Source organism: Propithecus coquereli, unplaced genomic scaffold (genome assembly GCF_000956105.1).
Source record: "Propithecus coquereli isolate 6110/MARCELLA unplaced genomic scaffold, Pcoq_1.0 Scaffold578, whole genome shotgun sequence".
Lineage (NCBI taxonomy): Eukaryota > Metazoa > Chordata > Mammalia > Primates > Indriidae > Propithecus > Propithecus coquereli.
Window position 1 is genome coordinate 1,085,624 of NW_012151707.1, and position 19,771 is coordinate 1,105,394.

General features: G+C 40.5%; 2 protein-coding genes across 3 annotated transcripts in view; both read left to right on the top strand.

Annotated features, from left to right (window-relative positions):
* The window catches only part of DUSP11 (dual specificity phosphatase 11 (RNA/RNP complex 1-interacting)), a 23,940-nt gene extending 21,505 nt beyond the window's left edge, over positions 1-2,435 (top strand). Inside the window, exon 9 of the mRNA XM_012658206.1 lies at positions 1,752-2,435. Coding sequence (XP_012513660.1) covers positions 1,752-1,947 — 196 coding nt within the window. The 3' untranslated portion in view covers positions 1,948-2,435. The remainder of the gene's footprint in view (positions 1-1,751) is intronic.
* Positions 2,436-11,194: 8,759 nt separating this feature from the next.
* On the top strand, positions 11,195-17,624 carry LOC105821500 (EKC/KEOPS complex subunit TPRKB). 2 transcript variants are annotated; one of them, XM_012658207.1, is made up of 6 exons: positions 11,195-11,313; positions 14,296-14,455; positions 14,530-14,556; positions 15,074-15,196; positions 16,627-16,803; positions 17,475-17,612. In XM_012658207.1, exons 2-6 carry the CDS (start codon positions 14,315-14,317, stop codon positions 17,559-17,561), a joined length of 555 nt encoding a protein of 184 aa, XP_012513661.1. In that variant the 5' UTR covers positions 11,195-11,313; positions 14,296-14,314; the 3' UTR covers positions 17,562-17,612. The 2 variants fall into 2 exon arrangements, with proteins under 2 accessions (XP_012513661.1, XP_012513662.1); XM_012658208.1 differs by lacking the exon at positions 14,530-14,556 and having other exon boundaries at positions 17,475-17,624.
* The last annotated feature ends 2,147 nt before the right edge of the window (positions 17,625-19,771 follow it).

Here is a 19,771-nt window from a genome sequence, read left to right on the forward strand (position 1 = left end):
GCTCATATTGCCACATCTTGATATTTCAATTTGTGATATTATCTGCTGACTTCCTACTATGGTAGATGAAGATTTTAGCTCTTTCACAATATCTACCCATAACATACTACACCATAGTTGTTTTTGTTTTCCAACTTTTGTTAAGTCAGTATTCTAAGTTCATGTTATTTACTAGGTAAATATTCATCACAAGCTGTAGTGTACCATGACTGTTGTCAGCCTAGCTCACAGCAACCTCAAACTCCTGAGTTCAAGCCATTCTCCTGCCTCAGCCTCCCGAGTGGGTGAGATTACAGGCACCCACCACCATGCCCAGCTAATTTTTCTATTTTTGGTAGAGACAGAGTCTCCCTCTTACTAAGGCTGGTCTCAAACTCCTGAGCTCAAGCAATCCTCCCGCCTCGGCCTCCCAGAGTGCTAGGATTACAGGCGTGAGCCACCGTGCCTGGCCAGCAATACTTTTTGATATGCATTCCAGTGTAGTGGTTGTCAGGCTGGACCTGGATTTGCATCCTTGCTCTATCATTCACCCACTGTGTGATCTTGGGTAAGATACTTAACTTTTCTAAATTTCTACTTTCTCATCAGTGGAGATTTTAATAATACACACCATATAAGGGTTGTTGTTGACTATTAACATAAGCAGGTTAGCACATTGCAGACACTTTCAAAAAGCTGTTTGCATTTTTAAAAGATAAACATTTCAAAAAGATGTTGCTAGTGGCACTGAAAATTAGTATACCTCTTTTGAAAAATAATTTTAATAGCCATAAAAATGTTCATACCTGGTAATTCTATGTTGAGACTAAGGAGTATTTCAAAAATATGGAAAAAGTTTTATTCATTTAATCATTCAGCACGTTTCTCAAACTCCCTACTATGTGTCAGGCACTGGGCTAGGTGCTCAGGATACAGTAGTGTTTGTTCTGAGATGTTAAATCACGGAATTATTTGTGGTAGTGGAAAAAGTGGTAGCCGCTTGTATTTATAATAATGGAAAATATAGCTAAGTAATTATTACAGCTATACTATAACATTTTATAAAGCCATTGAAAATGGAGCTCTCTTTTGATAACTGAAAATAATAGGCTATGATTCAACAGTCAAAAAAAGGTGCTGGTGGGAAAGACCAAAAGGAAATACTAACCAGTTGAATTAGAGTAAGTAGGCTTTAGAGCTTTGGGGAGGGGGATATTTTTTCTTTTCTCAGATTTCTAAATTTTCTTTTGTATAATTATGTTAGACTTGCTGATCTTGCCTTTGAAACCAATAAATGTAAATCTGAATTTTCCAAATTTGTTTCATGTACCATGGTTAAAGTTTTTCTATACTTACAATTAATTTATTTATAAAGTGGAAGCAGCTTTCTGTTTTTGACACTAAATAGCTTATTCTGTCTTATGTTAACCCTGCCAGACTTTGAGAGAGAAAGCATTTGATTAGAGTAGTGTGGGCATGCATTTATTTCTATAGGGAAAGGTGATAAGGCTCCTGGGGACCAGCTGTGTGCCAGAGCATTGCAGATAATTGAAATATATTATCTTAATTTACCTTCATAGCATCCCATGAAGATGGAAAGTATTATTAGCTCTATTTTATAAAGAACTAAGAGAAACAAAGATTAAGTAATTTATCTGCTAAGGTCACACAGGTAGGAAACAGTAAAACCAGAATATCTATGTACTGTTTTATAAAACTTATATATTTTATTAATCCTAATAATGGTTTATTACTTTTTGTTTTTCTTTAAGAAAATTTCCACAGAACCAGAGTGTTTACCAGAGAGGCCATATCCCTCCTCCTGGTCCCCCTGGAGAGGACTATTCACAAAGGAGACACTCTTGGAATGTGAAGCCAAATGCCCATCAAGCAGCCCAGAATAAGAGGTGGTATTCTGACAGTTACAGCAGACTATCCTATCCAGCCTACTGGGGATGGACCAAGTGATACAAACCTGTCCTGGAAATGTACCTGGAGACACCAGAGCTGGACTGAAGATAGCTAGAGTGACTTTTAATTAGATCAGGTCAAATGAGGGTTTTTATTTTATTGTTCCCTTATGTTTCCCTTCAAGCTTAAGGAAAAATAATATTGATATTTACCTCTTTGCTGATAAATTTGTAGTAATTATAGCAGTGCAGGAAAAAAATCTGTCATTCCAATCTTAAAATTTTTCTAAAGGAAAATATTTCAGAACTGATAAAGTATTAAGAACTTCCCTTGCAAATTATTTTTAAAAATACTATCTTGCTTTTCTATTATTATATGTATTTCCTTCTGACTAGACTTGCGATTTGAGTGTGTGTATGTTCAGAAACTTTCAGTGTTTTTGTCATGTTCTATTATTGACCCAGTCATTAAGGATATCTTTATTTTCCCTAACTGTTCACAATTTCTATTAAAATCTACCCAAGAGATAATTTCTTTAGAACCTAGTAATTGTCTGTAATTAATTGTGATTAGATATTTCTTTCTTTGGCAGTCGATTTTGGGATTTGACTTATATCCTTTCACTGAATTGTCAGATAAGCCATCACACAGGAATGGATAAACTTTTAGGGATTGGATAAACTTTTAGGGATTGATTGTCATTTGGGCAAGAGAGACAGATTGATAAACCAGAATACTAGTTTATTAAATTAGTGAGTAATTTACTAGTAATTACTCACTATAATTTATTAAGAATATTACTTAATAAAGTAATTTACTTTGTTATCCAGACAGAATAATTGTCATTAGCTGGGTAGAAATACTCAGAAAACTTAAAACTTTTATAGATTATAAAGGTTGCTTGATGAACAGAGTAGTATATGACCATTTAAGTATCTGGGAAGGCTGGTTATGTCATTGCTCCTCTGTTGAACATAATATCCTGGGATCTTTCTCCAGTTGCCTCTCACAGGGGAGTGGTAGTTTACCTTGACTTTTTCTAAGTTGTCTCTTCTGCTGCTATTCAGCTAGAACACACAGACAGATCACTTGGGATGTTGTTAATTATTTTTAGTTGGAGAGGAAGCAAGAAACCTTTGCTTACTCAAGGAAGTGTCTCGTCATCATGACACATGGTAAACCTCAATAGATATTTGATGAATATAAAGTTGGCTTCATTTTTTTTGTCATTGTTTTTTTTGAGACATGGTCTCACTCTGTTGCCTGGGCTAGAGTGCATCATCATAGCTCACTGCAACCTTCAACTCCTGGGCTCAAGCAGTCCTCCTGCCTCAGCCTCTCAAGTAGCTGGGACTACAGATGTGTGTGCCTTTTTTTTTTTTTTGAGACAGAGTCTTTCTGTGTCGCCCTAGGTAGAGTGCCGTGGCATTGTCATAGCTCACTGCAACCTCAAACTCCTGGGCTCAGGCAATCCTCTTGCCTCAGCCTCCCGAGTAGCCGGGACTATAGGCATGCACCACGACGACCAGTTATTTTTCTATTTTTAGTAGAGACAGGGTCTCAGGCTGGTCTTGAACTCCTGAGCTCAAGCTATCTTCCCGCCTCGGCCTCCCAGAGTGCTAGGATTACAGGCGTGAGCCACAGCACCTGGCCATTCAACTGTCTCATCTGTATCTAATTAGCTCAGTCAAGTTGCTATAGTTCATCTAAGTGATAGCTCATAAAAATTTTCTCTGCCTGCCACATTTAACAGAGATACAAAAGTTATTGCTAAAAGGCTACTCTTATAGAATTGTTTCCTAGGATACATCATGAAGGCTTACTTGGGAAGAAATTGGAACAAGACAGCTTGACCCTATTGACCCCTCTATATCCTCCCCATTTCAATTATCAACATGGCTTGTTAAAAAAACTAGTCATCATTTGATAATTTCATGTTCCATTTATTCAACCCTCTGGCTTGTATCGTACCATTGAAAGGTTTCCAGCTAAAGGGACAGGCAAAATTCAGATAGCTCACCAAGATTTCCATAAAAAAAGGGCAGTCCTCTGCCTTAACCCCTGATCATCATTTCCCAAAGGCAACCACTTTAAGTATTTTTGCATTATATATTGGTATTTGCCTTCATGTTTAAATAATAGGCTCATATTGCCACATCTTGATATTTCAATTTGTGATATTATCTGCTGACTTCCTACTATGGTAGATGAAGATTTTAGCTCTTTCACAATATCTACCCATAACATACTACACCATAGTTGTTTTTGTTTTCCAACTTTTGTTAAGTCAGTATTCTAAGTTCATGTTATTTACTAGGTAAATATTCATCACAAGCTGTAGTGTACCATGACTGTTGTCAGCCTAGCTCACAGCAACCTCAAACTCCTGAGTTCAAGCCATTCTCCTGCCTCAGCCTCCCGAGTGGGTGAGATTACAGGCACCCACCACCATGCCCAGCTAATTTTTCTATTTTTGGTAGAGACAGAGTCTCCCTCTTACTAAGGCTGGTCTCAAACTCCTGAGCTCAAGCAATCCTCCCACCTCAGCCTCCCAGAGTGCTAGAATTACAGGTGTGAGCCACCACGCCTGACCAATGTTTCCTTTCTTATCTCACTTTTTTTCCCCTCATTTTGGCCTCATTTATTTGCCTCTTTTCCTATGGATCTATCACTAATTCATCCGCCAAATCTCTAATAGCATTATAAAATTTCTCTTAATATGAGTAAATATATCAGATTCTTTTTCATTTGAAATCTTTCCTGGAGCCTCTGTTCCAGTTTGGGTGCTGTATTAGTTTGCTAGAGCTGCCATGACAAAGTACCACTGACTGGGTGGCTTAAGCAACAGAAATCTATTTTCTCACAATTCTGGGAACTAGATTCCAAGATTAAAATGTCAGCAGGGTTGGTTTGTTGTATAAATCCACGGTCCCCAACCCCCAGCCTCGCACTGGGCACAGGCGAGCAAGCAAAGCTTCATCTGTATTTACAGCTCACCCTGTGTCTTCACATGGTCTTCCCTCTGTGTCTAAATTTTCCTCCTCTTATAAGGACACCAGTCATACTGCATTAGGGCCCACCCTAATTGCAACTTACTAATTTTCAACTTACTAATATTTACCTCCTTAAAGGCCCTATCTTCAAATACAGTCACATTCTGAGATACTGGGGGTTAGAACTTTAACATACAAATTTTGGGGGAACACAGCTCGACCCATAACAGGCACATTGGTTGTTCTCTAGACCTGGGCATAGCTCTTTCCCTGGGGTTTCTCTTCACCTTCACCCTGGTCATATCCTATGTTCCTCTCCTGGGTCCTATAGCTGCCACTTTCTTGGTTTACTTCCTTTACTTTCCTGTTTGGTGGAGTATATTCTTCTGTAGCTTTCCAAGAAAGATCAATGGGATGTAAATTTTTTGAGACTTTCGCTTAACTGAAATGGGTTTATTTTACTCTTTCACTGTACTGATAATTTGATTAGTTACAGAATTGTAGGAAGGCTCTTTTAAATGCATTTCTCTTCATTGTTGTTCTAGATTTTGCTGTTGCCATTGAAATCCTGTGCTATTCTGATTCCAGAGCTTTTATTTGTGACCTGTAATTTTCCTCTTTGAAAGTTTTAGGATTTTCTTTATCTCAAGTGTTCTCAAATGTCATGTTATACCTTAGGGTGGGTACTTTTTTATTCTTAATGTTAACTACTTAGTGAGCCCTTTCAATCTCACAGGTTATGTGCTTCAGTTCTGGAAAATTTTCTTTTCATTTTATCCTATTTTCTTTTCTGGGAACTTTTATTAGTTGATTGATGGCTTTTCTGAAATGTACCTTTAAGTTAGTTGGATTTTTTCCTTATTTTCCATTTTTAACCTTTTTGCTTTTTTAAAAAATCAGGAGGATTTCCTCAGCTTTATTTTCTACTTTTCTATTGACTGTTTATATTTTTTTGCTGTATATTTTTTTGTGCTGTATAGTTTTCATTTCCAAGAGCTAGCTCATTTTTTCTGAAAAAAAAAGCCATTCTTTTTTAATGAATGCATTATCTTTTATCTAATTTTATCAATTATTTTTTAAAGTTTCCTCTGTTCCTTGCATCAACTGTTTCTTTTTTTCTTCCTTCCTCCTCTCTCTTGCCTCTCTGTTGTTTTATGCCTCTGTCCTGCTGTTAGAAGTATTCTTGAAAAATCTGATGACCATGTTTGTTTGCCCATCTGTCCATACTTAAGATTGAGACACTAAAAGCTGACAGAAGCTCTAGTCTTGCCATGGTGGACTTGTAATAATGTGGTTCGTCTGCTTGTTTTTTGTCTGCTTTCCCCCTGCTGTACACATTTAGGTTTTATTTTTCTCCATTCTTGACAGTTGCCATCTTTGAAAATTTTATTGCCATCTCTCATTTACCATTTGTCATCTTTCCCATTCTCTTGTGTGTTTGTATCTTTAAAAGTTTCTTAACTGTCATTTTAGGGGGGTTGGGGTAGGCAGTAGAGATACAGGCATGAGTGCAATCCAGCCAGCATAATGAGAATTTAATAGCCAAATAAATTGCTCTTGAGGGGTTTGTCCTCAGTCTGGTTACCTTGATTTTTCATGCATCATGTCCCCTTTTTGGCCTTTGCCTGCAAACCTTATTGAGATCCCTGAACTGACTAGAGCCCAAGTTCAATTCTGGGCCTGCATGGTCCTTATGGCCCTCACCTCAAACCCTCTCTCAGCTGTGCCTCCACTTTTGGAGGTGGAGGAAATGCTACACTATAGGCTGTGGGATCTGGCTTTCTGAGCTGAAGGGTGAGGTGATGATCCAGACGTGTGGAGGAGTCAGCTTCCTCTGGAGGGCCATGATTAATGAAACGCACAGGACAGGAGGGAGCCTGGCAAGCAAATGCGCCCTCCCCCTGCCTTCTGCAGATTACTCGCAGCCATGGTTTTGCTTTTTGAGCCTTCCAGAGAAGGTCTGGCCTGTCGAGTGTACACACTTGCCAAACAACCTGTGTGTCTTCCTGGCTCATTGTGAAGCCTGCCAGTGAGGTAACACATTATGTTACATTGCTTTGTATCCTTCCTTGCTTCACTCACCTTTTTCCTTACCCTCACATTACCCAAGTAAAATACCAGTGTTTAATCCTTACCTCGGGATTATCTGCTTTCTGGAGGACCTAGGCAAAGACAATCAGATGCTTGTTTAAAAATCTTGCAGTCATAAGATTTTAATTGTTCAACCATGCATATGAGAGTGGGAAGTACCAGATCTCTTCTACTGATATGACTTTGAAATCTTACAACTATTTATACCTTTAAGAACATAGTAGCTGAGTGTGGTGGTGGTGCCTGTAGTCCCAGCTACTTGGAGGCTGAGGTGGGAGGATCCCTTCAAGATTACAGTGAGCTATGATCATGCCACTGCGCTCCAGCCTGGGTGACAGTAAAAAAAAAAAAGAACGCAGGAATGTCGGTTACACCTAAGGTAACAATTTAACAGGAATTACAAGTTTCACTTTTGGGGTTATTTTCATTTGTTCAGATAATACTTCCAAGGTTAGATTCATTCAAACACATGGTAACAGTCATGTATATTTATGCAAGTCTCTATATTGCAGAGGAGAACAAAGTTGATATGAAAGTTCTAATTTAGCACCTTATCACATCAGCTCTTTTGAATTAATTTTCTTTCTTTCTTTTTTTTTTTTCCTTTTTTTATCCTGCAAGTGCAAGGCCTCAAAAAATTGGTCAAAGACTCAGAGTTGTTCCTCTCCACGGAAATCTTCAGTAAAAGGTGAAAGATGTATCCGATCTGAAGAGAAACCAGAGTATGAACTAATTTTATGATGCATAATGATATCTCTCCCCCTGCAGCTATAGGTAGAGGGATCATCTTTACTTCTAAGATGATTTTTTTTTTTTTTTTTGAGACAGAGCCTTGCTCTGTTTCCTGGGCTAGAGTGCCATGGCATCAGCCTAGCTCACAGCAATCTCAAACTCCTGGACTCATGCCTCAGCCTCCTGAGTAGCCGGGACTGTACGCGTGCACCACCACGCCCAGCTAATTTTTTCTATTTTTAGTTGTCCAGCTAATTTCTTTCTATTTTTAGTAGAGACCAAGTCTCACTCTTGCTGAGGCTCGTCTCGAACAACTGACCTCAAGCGATCCTCCTGCCTCAGCCTCCCAGAGTGCTAGGATTACAGGCATGACCCACCACACCTGGCCTGTCAGTCTGCTTTTTCCTCAAGGACATGACAGCACAGGCCTGGAAACACAATGCCTTTGTTAGGCTCTCCCAAGCTGTGGCCACCAAAGGTAACCTGATGAAATGCTGGATCTGCCATCTGGGACCTCATTAGTCTTCAGTGGCCTTCTGATCCTGCCAGCGATAACTGGCCATAGCGTATACCAACAGAACCTGAGCCCTGGCTTACCAAATGAGGATCTGGCACCTGCCACATAGGAAGGAGTTGGAGGTGCCCTGTTTTAACTTTATTGGCCTAAGGTGGCAAAACATCATGACTGTAACTAACAAAACCTCGGTGGGCTGGTACTTTTGACACGCCATGTTCCTTTGATTACATGGATGAGAAACATCCCAGTGGTGACAACAAAAACAAGGACCGGACTATTGCTAGCTTTCTGTGTAGGGGCTTGGTGAGCAATATTGAATGGGAAAAACTGAGTTTATATAACTAATTTTAGACTTGGCTGGCAAAAGCCAATGCCTCCATGCCCATGAATGGATTACTGAATAATAAAATGGGGGAAGAGATGCTATGTACGCCTGAGGGCTACATCTTTTTCTGGGTAGTCTGGAAGTGACCCAGATATGGGGATGGGCAATGTCATGCTTGAAATGCTGGTGAATGTGTGATCCTGCACATTGGGCACACTAGGGGTGTCCCTAGATATCACCCCTGGAAATTAGACACACCAGTGGGCCAGCAGCCTGAAGTCTATACCAGGCTTACAAGAGACCTGCCAGGAGGTGTAACTGACTCTGGGTTTATGTCCTTTATGAGATCCTTGATATACCATACATGGGAGTCGGTGCTCATGAAAAATAAGAAATCTGTCCCTGACCATGGGAGACATTGCTTCCTCCACTGCCACCGCCTTGGCAGTCCTGCAAACATCCCTCGCCCACCTTGGGAAGATTGTTTTAAACAAGGGAATTGCTCTAGATTTCCATTTACACAACTGGGAGGAGTGTGTTCAATTGCCAACAGCTCCTGCTATACCTAGATGAACACCTCACATATTGTAGAAACATAAGTTGAGGAGATCTGGAAGCAAACTCACTGGCTGCAGACATTGGGACCACCTGAAGAATCCTTTTTGACCTCTTCAGCAACATCTTACCTGGATCACTGGGATCCTGGGCTAGGTTGCTGCTCCAGGCAGGCCTGATCATCCTGTTTGTGGTCGTGGTCCTCCTGGGCCTAGTGAAATGTATTCTGGCTATGGCTCAAAAATGTTGCACTGAGATTGTGTCAGTCAAGGTGTTACACTGATCTGACAAGACAAACCTTGCCTCTGGATCTGGGGGTCTGTGGGCATATGAAATGAACTAGCTTTGTTAAGGGGGATAACTAGGTTAGGGGGTGGACAGTAGGGCAGTTCCCCAGGTGGCCTTGGACCAACTAGTTCTTCCCCCTTTCTTGTTTGTGGTTCTCAAGAATAACTAGAATGTGCTGGAAATGCAACATCCCACAATAAAGAGGGACTGCCCAGAACAGCTCAATCTCTGTTCCAGTACACCCTAGAAACAGTATGTCCTTCAATGCTTTAGCCCAGTGTGTCATGTAGCCCCTCTGGGGTATAAAACCAAGGGAGGGCTGCTTTCTGGATCCTTCAGCTGTGGTGCAAGTGGGGACAAGACTCCACACCCTGGCAGCTTTCCTGAGCCTTAGGAGACCAGCTGGCAATGAATTCCAGTCTCTGTTGTGTCTCGATGCCTATCCGTAGTTGTGTGCATGGGTGTTGTTTTTCTGGACTCAGACAAGTTGCTAACCAGTGCACAGTGAACCTGCTTCACACAAACCTTTGTGTGGATATGTTTCATTTTTCCTGGGAGTGAAACTGCTGGTAAGTATATGTTTAACCTTTTTTAAAGAAACTGAAATTTTTTTCCAAAGTGGTTATACCATTTTACATTTAGAACAGTAATAAATGAGGATTCCAGTTCTGCATCTTTGACAACACTTGATATTGTCAGTCTTTTAAATGTAAGACATCATATGGGTATGTAGCATCTCATTGTGTTTTTAATTTGCATTTCTCCAATGACTAATGATGTTAAGCATCTTTTATTTATTTTGCCTTTTGTGTATCTTTTGTGAAGTATCTGTTTAAATATGTCATCTGTATCTGGATACCAGTTTTTTTGTCAGAATAAAATTTAAAATACAAATAAAACGTATATAAATATACATCTCCACTGTACTCAAGCCACATTGTTCTCTTTGCTATTCCTTAAATAGGCTAAGGCCACACCTGTCTCAGAACTTTTGAGCTTTCTTTGTTGTATGGAATGCTGCGCTCTCAGATACACACACAGCTTGCTTCCAGACCTCCAGTCACTGTTCAGCTGGTCCTTTTTGGTGAGATCTTTCTTAATCATCCTATTTAAAATAGTAATACCAGCAGCCTGGCATCCTTGCTGTTTTCTCTGTTTTTCTCCATAGCACGTATCCATTCGACACCTATATTTATTTGCCTGTCTTCCCATAAAGAAAAGTATTGATAAAGATGAGCCCAAACCACAAAGAACATGCAAAGTAATTTACAGCCGTTTAGGGGACTACCTCCTCACCGGGAGGCTGACACGTTCAGGGATGGCGAATCAAATTACTGAGCCTGCTGTAGGTGAAGGAAGAGGTTGCCACTCTGTCTCTTAAATAACCGAATAAGATCACCGAGCGCGGTCGGCTCCAGGGAATTCTCCTCAAATGATCGCTGCGAGAGCACGAGGCAAAGTGAATCCCGCCTATCCTGAAAAAGAACTGAGGACTCTCGGGCATCGGAAACGTACGTAGAGCACATCTTGGTAAATACTTGTCTTAGCACAGGAAGAAACCAAAGACGCCTCTTTGCAAGGCCCAACCGGTTAAGACAAAGCCGAGACTCAAAACCAGATGTCACTTTCCGGTTCCGGGCCGTAGATCCTTTCCGCCTCCTTCGCCGGAAGTGACAAGTATCCCTTGTTCTCCTTCGCGTCCGCAACGGGATTTAAGCTTAGGAGGCGGGGCCAGCGGAGGAGTAGGTGGGGCGACGACGGCCGGGTGCCTCCCTCCCGCTAGTACCCCGGAAGATACCGAGACCCCGGGCCTGCCTACCCGGAAGTGGACCCTGGGAGGGCGAAGATCGGGCACCAGTTCCGGAATTTGAGGGCTTTGTTTCCGAGGGGGAGCGCTTCCGAAACGCGCCGCGGCCCGGACGGTGAGTTCACCCAGCTTACTAGCTGTCTGGCCTGGCAGGCGGGCCCGAGCCAGGGCAGGTTTAACAGTTTTCCTGGGCAATGCCTGTGGTTCCCTCAGCCGATATTTATCAAGCGCCTACCGAGGTCAGCCTCCTCCCCTCGAGAAATATAGTTAATGAGTAAACATAAAACTGATAGGCGAATGATTCATTTAAGTTGTGCTTAGAACTCAGAAGGAGCTAGTCCCGTGGCCCAGGACGCTCTAGTAAACAGACTGCAAATGGAGTCGACGGGAGGGAGGAATGAGCCTGGCAGAGATGAGAGGGGAGAGTCAGCGGAACTACCCGTTCGAGAAGGCAGAGTCGGAGAGAAAGCTTGGTGACTTGAAGCCTAGAGAGGGACATTGCGGCCGTGGCAAAAGAGGCAGGCAGGGACTGGATCGTAGAGTATGGAATACGGTGACACAATTTAGGGCTTTATCATAAGAGCAGCAGAATGACAAGATCTTATTTACATTTTGAAGGGATCTCTATGACGGCGGGTGGACATTCCCACAGGGCAGGAATTGTGAGGAGAACTCTCTTAGGAGGCTACTGCTGTAGGTGAGAGGTGGTGGCTTAGGGTATGGAAGAAGAGTGGACAGATCAAAATTATATTTGGGAGGTAAGAATTCAGGTCTTTATGAATATGTGCATCTTTTAATGTAATGGGAATCTTACTGACTATATCTTTTTGTATCCTTTTTTTTTCATTGGACCTTAGCGTGACTGAAGATTGAACTACCTATGTACCAGGACATTATTCACAAATTTTTTGTTTGTGTTTGTAACCGAAAAAGTCAGATGTAAATCCACCAATCCAGAGATAACTTACGAACTTTTTTAACAGGCAGCTTTTTGAAAACCCCACAGTTTGACCACATTTTATGTTTTGTTTTCCATTCAGATATGGATTTTTTTGGGGGAGTTTCAGACGGATTAACGCTCTGTCACCTGGGCTAGAGTGCCGTGGCGTCAGCCTAGCTCACTGCAACCTCAAACTCCCGGGCTCAAGCGATCCTCCTGCCTCAGCCTCCCGAGTAGGTGTGATTACAGGCACACATCACCATGCCCGGATAATTTTTTTTTTTTTCTTTTTTCCTATTTTTAGTAGAGACGGAGTCTCGCCCTTGCTCAGGCTGGTCTGGAGCTCCTGAGCTCAAGCCATCCTCCCACCTTGGCCTCCTAGAGTGCTAGGATTACAGGCATGAGCCACCGCGCCTGGCCCAATCACGTATTTTTACTTAAAGTCATTTATTGCTGTTTTCACACGTCCTCAAGACCACAGTTTTAATAGTTGTCTAGTCACAACCAATCTTGTTATTGGCTAGATAGGTTGTTTTCAACTTTTCACTGTTAAAATGATGAGAGGGACACATTATATAATCTTTGGATTGCCAATTAATTCCTTGAGAAAGAGCTCCAGAAATGGAAACAACCAGGTAAAAGAATAAAATAAAACCTATCAAATTGCCCCACCAAACTATCTCAAGACTTCGACTGAAATTGTTTTTTTTTTTTTTTTTGAGACAGAGTCTCACTGTGTTGCCCGGGCTAGAGTGCCGTGGCGTCATCCTAGCTCACAGCAACCTCAAACTCCTGGGCTCAAGCGATCCTCCTGCCTCAGCCTCCCAGAGAGCTAGGATTACAGGCGTGAGCCACCGTGCCCGGCCTGAAATTGTTTTAAAGATCAAGTTTTAGGCCCCACCTGATGGCTTTCCCCTATAATCCTAGCACTCTGGGAGGCCAAGGCAGGAGGATCACTTGAGGCCAGGAGTTCGAGACCAGCCTGAGCAAAATAGTGAGACAACATCTCTACATAAAATAGAAAACTTACCCAGGTGTGATGGCATGTGCCTGTGGTCCCAGCTACTTGGGAGGCGGAGCCTGGGAGTTTGAGGTTACAGTGAGCAATGATTGCACCACTGTACTCTACCTGGGAAACAGAGATACCCCCCCCAATCAAATTTTTAATTTTTGCAATACACAGTTTGTTCAAGGATATAGTTGTATCTTTCTAGTTGTTCAATTTATGTGTGTGTTTCTTTTCTTTTTTTTTTAGAGACAGGGTTTAACTCTGTCATCCAGGCTGGAGTATAGGAGTACAGTGGCATGCTCACAGGTCACTGCAACCTCAAACTCATAGGCTCCAGTGATTTTCCTGCCTCAGCCTCCCAAGTAGCTGGGACTACAGGTGCCTGCCCAGCTAATCTTTGAAATTTTTTTTATAGAGACGGGGTCTCGCTATGTTGCCCTGCTGGTCTCAAACTCCTGGACTCAAGCAATGCCCCCACTTGGGCCTCCCAAAGTGCCAGGATTATGGGTGTGAGCCACCACAATTGGCTGGTAGCTATTCAAGTTGTCTTTTATGTGCTTTTATGTCTTTATATATACTCCTGTCCTTTTCTTGTTAAGCTCATATCTAAGGAAGGGCCAGTGTTATTGATTATTTAATAATTATACCTTCTATGCTTAGTTTCCATGTGTAGAATGAATATCTTTGCATCAAGTGTGATATTTTATTCTTTAAAATTATTTTCTTCCTAATATTTGTGTTTGGGTCCTGCTAAAATAAAATGGTGAGATCAGAAAGTTAAAAAGGCTAAGCTGGAGTAAGGTTTCATTAATACCATAATGAACCTGTGGTCCCTAAATTCCTGGCATTCTGCTTCTTCACCATATATCTGAGCCTGCCCTGTCTGAGCAAACGGGACCAGCTAGCTCCCTTGGCTTTTCCCCAGGAATGACAAAGGAACTAGAAACAGCTCAGCAGGGTAGGGAAGACAGCATCTCTCCAGGATGTCAAATGTGTTTTGGGGATGGATTTCTCTAGTTTAATAGTTGTATCATCTTACTAAAGTTATTTTCATTTATTTGTTAGCAAGAATATTTATTAAGAAATGAATCATAATGTTAACTTTTAAACAAAAGAAATCTATTGGTCTTTTTGGTTTCATGCAATAGAATCCTGCTTCTCTCTGAAATGCAGTTAACACATCAGCTGGACCTATTTCCCGAATGCAGGGTGACCCTCCTGTTATTTAAAGATGTAAAAAATGCAGGAGACTTGAGGAAAAAGGCCATGGAAGGCACCATTGATGGCTCATTGATAAATCCAACAGTGGTAAGTACAAAGTGTGAGAATGAATGAGCCCTACCGGACATTTAAGAATATGTTAATTTTTTGTGATGTTATAGGTCAGCCTAAAATTCTGTCATTATCAGGTAAACATTCTTGTCCAAGTCAGACATGACCAACCATGAATTTAATGGTGAATGGAGGCAGAAGTGCCAGGCCCTGCCCTAGGAAATGGGAAAAGGTTGTGATGTGGCTCTGACGAAATGGCAAATGCCTGGTGGTAGGTGACAGAGCTGGGATTCGAACCTGGACATTCTTTGCTTTGGTTTCTTCATCTGTTACATACGAATAATAATAATATCAATTTCATAGGGTAGTTTTGAGGATTAAAGAAAATAATACAAGAGAAATGTTTAATGGCATTTCCCATAATATCAGCCCTAAATAAATGTTATTTTAAAAAATTTTTTCTATTTATGTAAGTTCCTTGCAACTTTAAAATCCTATAGTTTTCTGACTACCTGTGCCCTTGAGATAATAGGTTTGAAAATATAGTCCATAGGAACTGTGATGAAATAAAAGAGCTCGACATTGAAGTTACCATGAGATAGGACATGTGTCTTCAGATTTTATGTGTGTAATTTGTTTTTCTCTCTTTGGTAGATTGTTGATCCATTTCAGATACTTGTGGCAGCAAACAAAGCAGTTCACCTCTACAGACTGGGAAAAATGAAGACAAGAACTCTATCTACTGAAATTATTTTCAACCTTTCCCCAAATAACAATGTAATGTGGAATTGACTGACTTTATTTCTGATGACCTTGTCATAATAACATATCTTCTCCAATGTTGGGTTGGAAGCTAAATTCCTGCAATCTAGTGGTTAGTGATAAACCAAAATAATAGTGAAGAGGGCTTTGGACTGAGAGTTGAGGTTTAGCGCTGGCTCACTAGATAGTCATTTTACATGTGAGTAAACAATAGTTTAGCTAAATTAAGTAAGGCTAGTTTTATCTGTACTTCTTATCATATAGGGTCAGGAAGATCCCTCAAGTATTTTTGCTTAAGAAGCTGATAGAAACCTAACTGATAAAACATTAGGCATGGGTATTTTGTGTGTTAGCATGCACATCTTTCACTCTCCCTGCAAACTCTTTGAGGGTAGGATCTGTGTCTTTTCCATATACCAGGAACTTTCTCAAATCTATTACAGCCCTTGACGCATCCTCATTCACATATCCAGTGCATAGTAAGAGCTTGTGATTTGAAATACTCACAGTAGTGCTTCCTCACAAGGTAATTGAGCTAAAGATGTCCCACATATAGCACACGAAAAAATGACTGAAATTTTTCAGATAAAGTTCTAGTATTTATACTACTATTAATAACCAAGTACTAATATCATCAGGAGAAAAATTAGGAAGCCTATGGCATAGTTTAAAATATACTTGATTGAAAAGTTTATGAATTGCAGTTATTTCAGCATGGTAATATAATTCCCCAGTATCTGGAATAAAATTTACCAGATAATTATTATTTCTTTGAGATCATTTGAAATAATTCAAGAAACTATTGAATTCAATGAACATCTATTGAACTCGTCCCTGTTCCAGTTACGATTCTAGGGGCAGAAAAAGCAAATATGTTCCCATGAAGAGGCAGAGAAACGACAAAAGTTAAAATGCCCTAGGTCAAACGATATATAGGAATAGAAATTCAAATTTAGGAAAGGCAAAGAAACCATTCATTCTGGAGGCAGGAGGGTGTGGTGGGGAGTGGCATTTGAACTGTGGACCTTGAAGCACGGTGTTCAGCAGCCAAACGGTGGGGAGAAAGACCTTCGGGGCAGAGGACAAAGCGTGTGCACAGGCAGAATGGCATGAAATGTGACAGGATCCCCAAGCAGTCCAGACTGGCCAGGAGACAGGAGTGCCTGGCTGGAGGGTCACTTAGGGCCAGGGGGAGGGGTGCTTTTGTGCCATCAACAAGTCTGGCCTTGATTCTGTAGGAACAAGGTGCAGCTTTAACGACAGAGTACTTTAGAGGCAGGACCAGTAGATGATGGAAAAGGATTACTGAAGGGAAAAACTAGGCAGAGAAAACTATTAGGATATGAGAAATAGGAACCTGACCAAGGAAGAGGGTAGATCAGGAGATGTTTCGCACATAGGAAACACTGGTTAATTGTCTTTTGTTGTTTTGTACTTTTTCTTAGATTTCTGAGGCTTTGAAAAAATTTGGTATCTCAGCCAATGACACCTCAGTTCTAATTGTTTACATTGAAGAGGGAGAAAAACAAATAAATCAAGAATACCTAATATCTCAGGTAGAAGGTCATCAGGTTTCTCTGAGAAATCTTCCTGAAATAACAAATATTACAGAAGTCAAAAAGGTTTGTAAGTTTTTAAAATTATTTGAAAATGTATGTACACACACACACACACACACACACGCACACACACAGAACTGTGAGATACAGGTTTATGTAAAATATATGAATAATTACAAACTTATTAACAAAACATTCTCCACTTTAATTAAGAAAGTGGATCCTAGGGCCAGGCGCAGTGGCTTATGCTTGTCACCCAGCACTTTGGGAGACTGAGGCAGGAGAATTGCTTGAGCCCAGGAGTTCAAGGTTGCATTGAGCTCTGATGGTGCCAGTGCACTTCAGCCTGGGCAACAGAGTGAGACCCTGTCTCTAAAAAAAAAAAAAAGAAAGAAAGTGGATACCTTTTAAATATCAAGCTTTAGTGTGTACATTTAAGATGCAAAATAAATATAGTATGAAGTTAATATCTGGATGTGTGCTTTTAAAACTGATACAAATTTGGTTTTTATGTTTAGAGAGTTATCACTAGAACTGTAGATTAAAGTGAATATTTGACAAATCATGAATTGCTGTCCAGTTTCAATATTTTAATCACATTTGTAGTTTGTGATTTCAGAACATAAACCCAATAATCGAATTATAAATAATTTCACTTATACATGTTTCTATATAAATTAGTGCATGCATGCATGAATATATACCAAGTCATAATTTGTCTTTTGTTTTTACAGATATATAAACTCTCTTCACAAGAAGAATGTATTGGGACACTATTGGATGGTATCATTTGTAGAATGTCAACAAAAGATGTTTTGTGATATGTTGGAAATAGTAACAGAAATTTCAGCATTGAAGAAGCCATTGATCTTATTTGTATGTAATTGGAATAAAAATTGCAAACACTTATTGAATGCCTACAGTATACTAGGTGCTTGCCTTAATGGTTTTACATCTATCAGTTCACATCCCTCCCCTTACTCTGGCTACTCCACCACACCTCCAAGCCTCTGGATGCTGGTTGTAAATATTTTACATGCAAGAATTCATTTCATTCTCACAGCAACTTTATGAGGTAGATACGGTTATTACCCCCATTTTATATAGGAGACAACTAAGTGATTACAGAAATATTAACTTGCCCAAGCTAGTGTAAAATTGTCTTTTATGAATGGTTTGATTTCTTTTCACACTTTATCTTACATTTAATTGTATCGGTCAAGATTTACTAGGTCATGGGCAAGCAAACTTCTGTGAAGAGCCAGATGGTAAATATTTTTGGCTTTGCAGCCCCTATGGTCTCTGTTGTGACCACTCAGCTCTGCTATTGTAGTGTGAAAGCACCGACAGGCAATACAGAAATGTTGACCATGGTGTGTCCCAGTAAAATTTTATTTACAAAAAATAAGTGGCCAGCAGGATTTGACCTGAGGGCCATAGTTTGTGGATTCTGTGTTAGTTAGGCCTAGTTGGGCTGCAATTATAGTCCCTAAAGCTAACTGGCTTAATGCAACACAGGTTTGTCTTGCTCGTACTGCAGCCAGCATGAATCAGTAGGAAGAGTCATCGTGGTGACTCAGGAACCCAGGCTGCTGAAGGCTTCAACTCAACAGGCTCCCCGTGGATGGAAGCATAGCTGGAAGGGAGCCTCCATGTGGAAGTGACAGATAGTTTGTTTCATTGGCCAAGCCAGCCACGTGGCAACACCAACTTCAGAAAAGGTGAGGAATTGTAATCCTACCATGTGCTACAAAGTGGAGAGGTAGAAATACTTAACAAGAAAATGTGTAGTTAACACTTCTTGCACAATTACTATATTCTAGGCACTTTATATGTACTATCTCATTTAGTCTACAGTCCTAAGATTTTACAAGTGAGGAAACAGAATTAGTTTTTATCCACCCTGTATTTCAAAAAATTTCAAACCTACATAACAATTGAAAATATTACAATTTCACATAAATTCACCACTTGTTAACCCTTTCTGCATTTGCTTGCTCTCTGCTCTCTGACTACCTACACACACATAGTTCTTTTGTTGCTGAACTACTTCAAAGTAAGTTGCTGATATGGCACTTTATCCTACATTGTGTTTGGTTGTCCTGTCTCTTAGTCTTCTTTGATCTAGAAAAGTCCTTTTTAAAAATGATGTTGACATTTTTTTTTGAAGACCCTAGATATCTTCCAGGACTCCATGCAATCTGGATGTGTTCTGATTAGTGTCAGTTTACATATTTTTAGGAATAATAGTAAATAGATAGTGTTTGTGGCCTTACTGTTGCATCTCATCAGGAGGCACATAATATCATTTGGTCCTATTATGGCTGATGCTAGGTTAAATCACTTGGTTAAGATGACGCCCTGCCAGATCTCTCTATTATAAAGGCATCTTTTCCCATGAAGTTTACAGTGTTAAAGCTGCCCAAAAGCTCAAAGTGCCAACTTCAGGATTAAAATTCAGATCTGGGTAACCCTGTACTCTTAACGACTCCATCACTCTGCCTCTTCCCAGGCCATCATCTTCACCATTCTTTTTTTCAGGGTAGAGTGCAGTGGCGTCATCATAGCTCACAGCAACCTCAAATTCCTGGGCTCAAGTGGTCCTCCTGCCTCAGCTTCCCAAGTAGCTAGGACTATAGGCATGCACCACCATGCCTAGCTAATTTTTCTATGTTTTTATAGAGATGGAGTCTCTTGCTCGGGCTGATCTCGAACTCCTGGCCTTAAGTGATTCTCCTGCTTTGGTCTCTCAAGATGGTAGGATTACTGGTGTGAGCCACTGCGCCCGTCCTCAACATTCTTCTTAATTGATGTATAACATATCACATGTAACCATTCTCCTATTTTTACACAATGTTGCTTTTAATTTTTCACTTCACTTTTGCAAATAAATCTTTGTACATGTTTCTACTTCCCTAGGATAGCTTTGCCAAAATGGAAGTATTGAGTACAAGGGTATGAACTCCTTAATGACTTTTTTTTTTTTTTTTTTTGAGACAGAGTCTCACTGTGTTGCCTGGGCTAGAGCGAG

What these genes read in the sequence shown, in the direction of transcription:
- LOC105821500 (XM_012658207.1), top strand. Translation starts at nt 14,315, where the DNA reads ATGCAGTTAACACATCAGCTGGACCTATTTCCCGAATGCAGGGTGACC. An exon ending in ACCTTTCCCCAAATAACAAT is followed by an intron (nt 15,197 to 16,626) that starts GTAATGTGGAAT and finishes ACTTTTTCTTAG; the next exon opens with ATTTCTGAGGCTTTGAAAAA. An exon ending in ATATTACAGAAGTCAAAAAG is followed by an intron (nt 16,804 to 17,474) that starts GTTTGTAAGTTT and finishes TTGTTTTTACAG; the next exon opens with ATATATAAACTCTCTTCACA.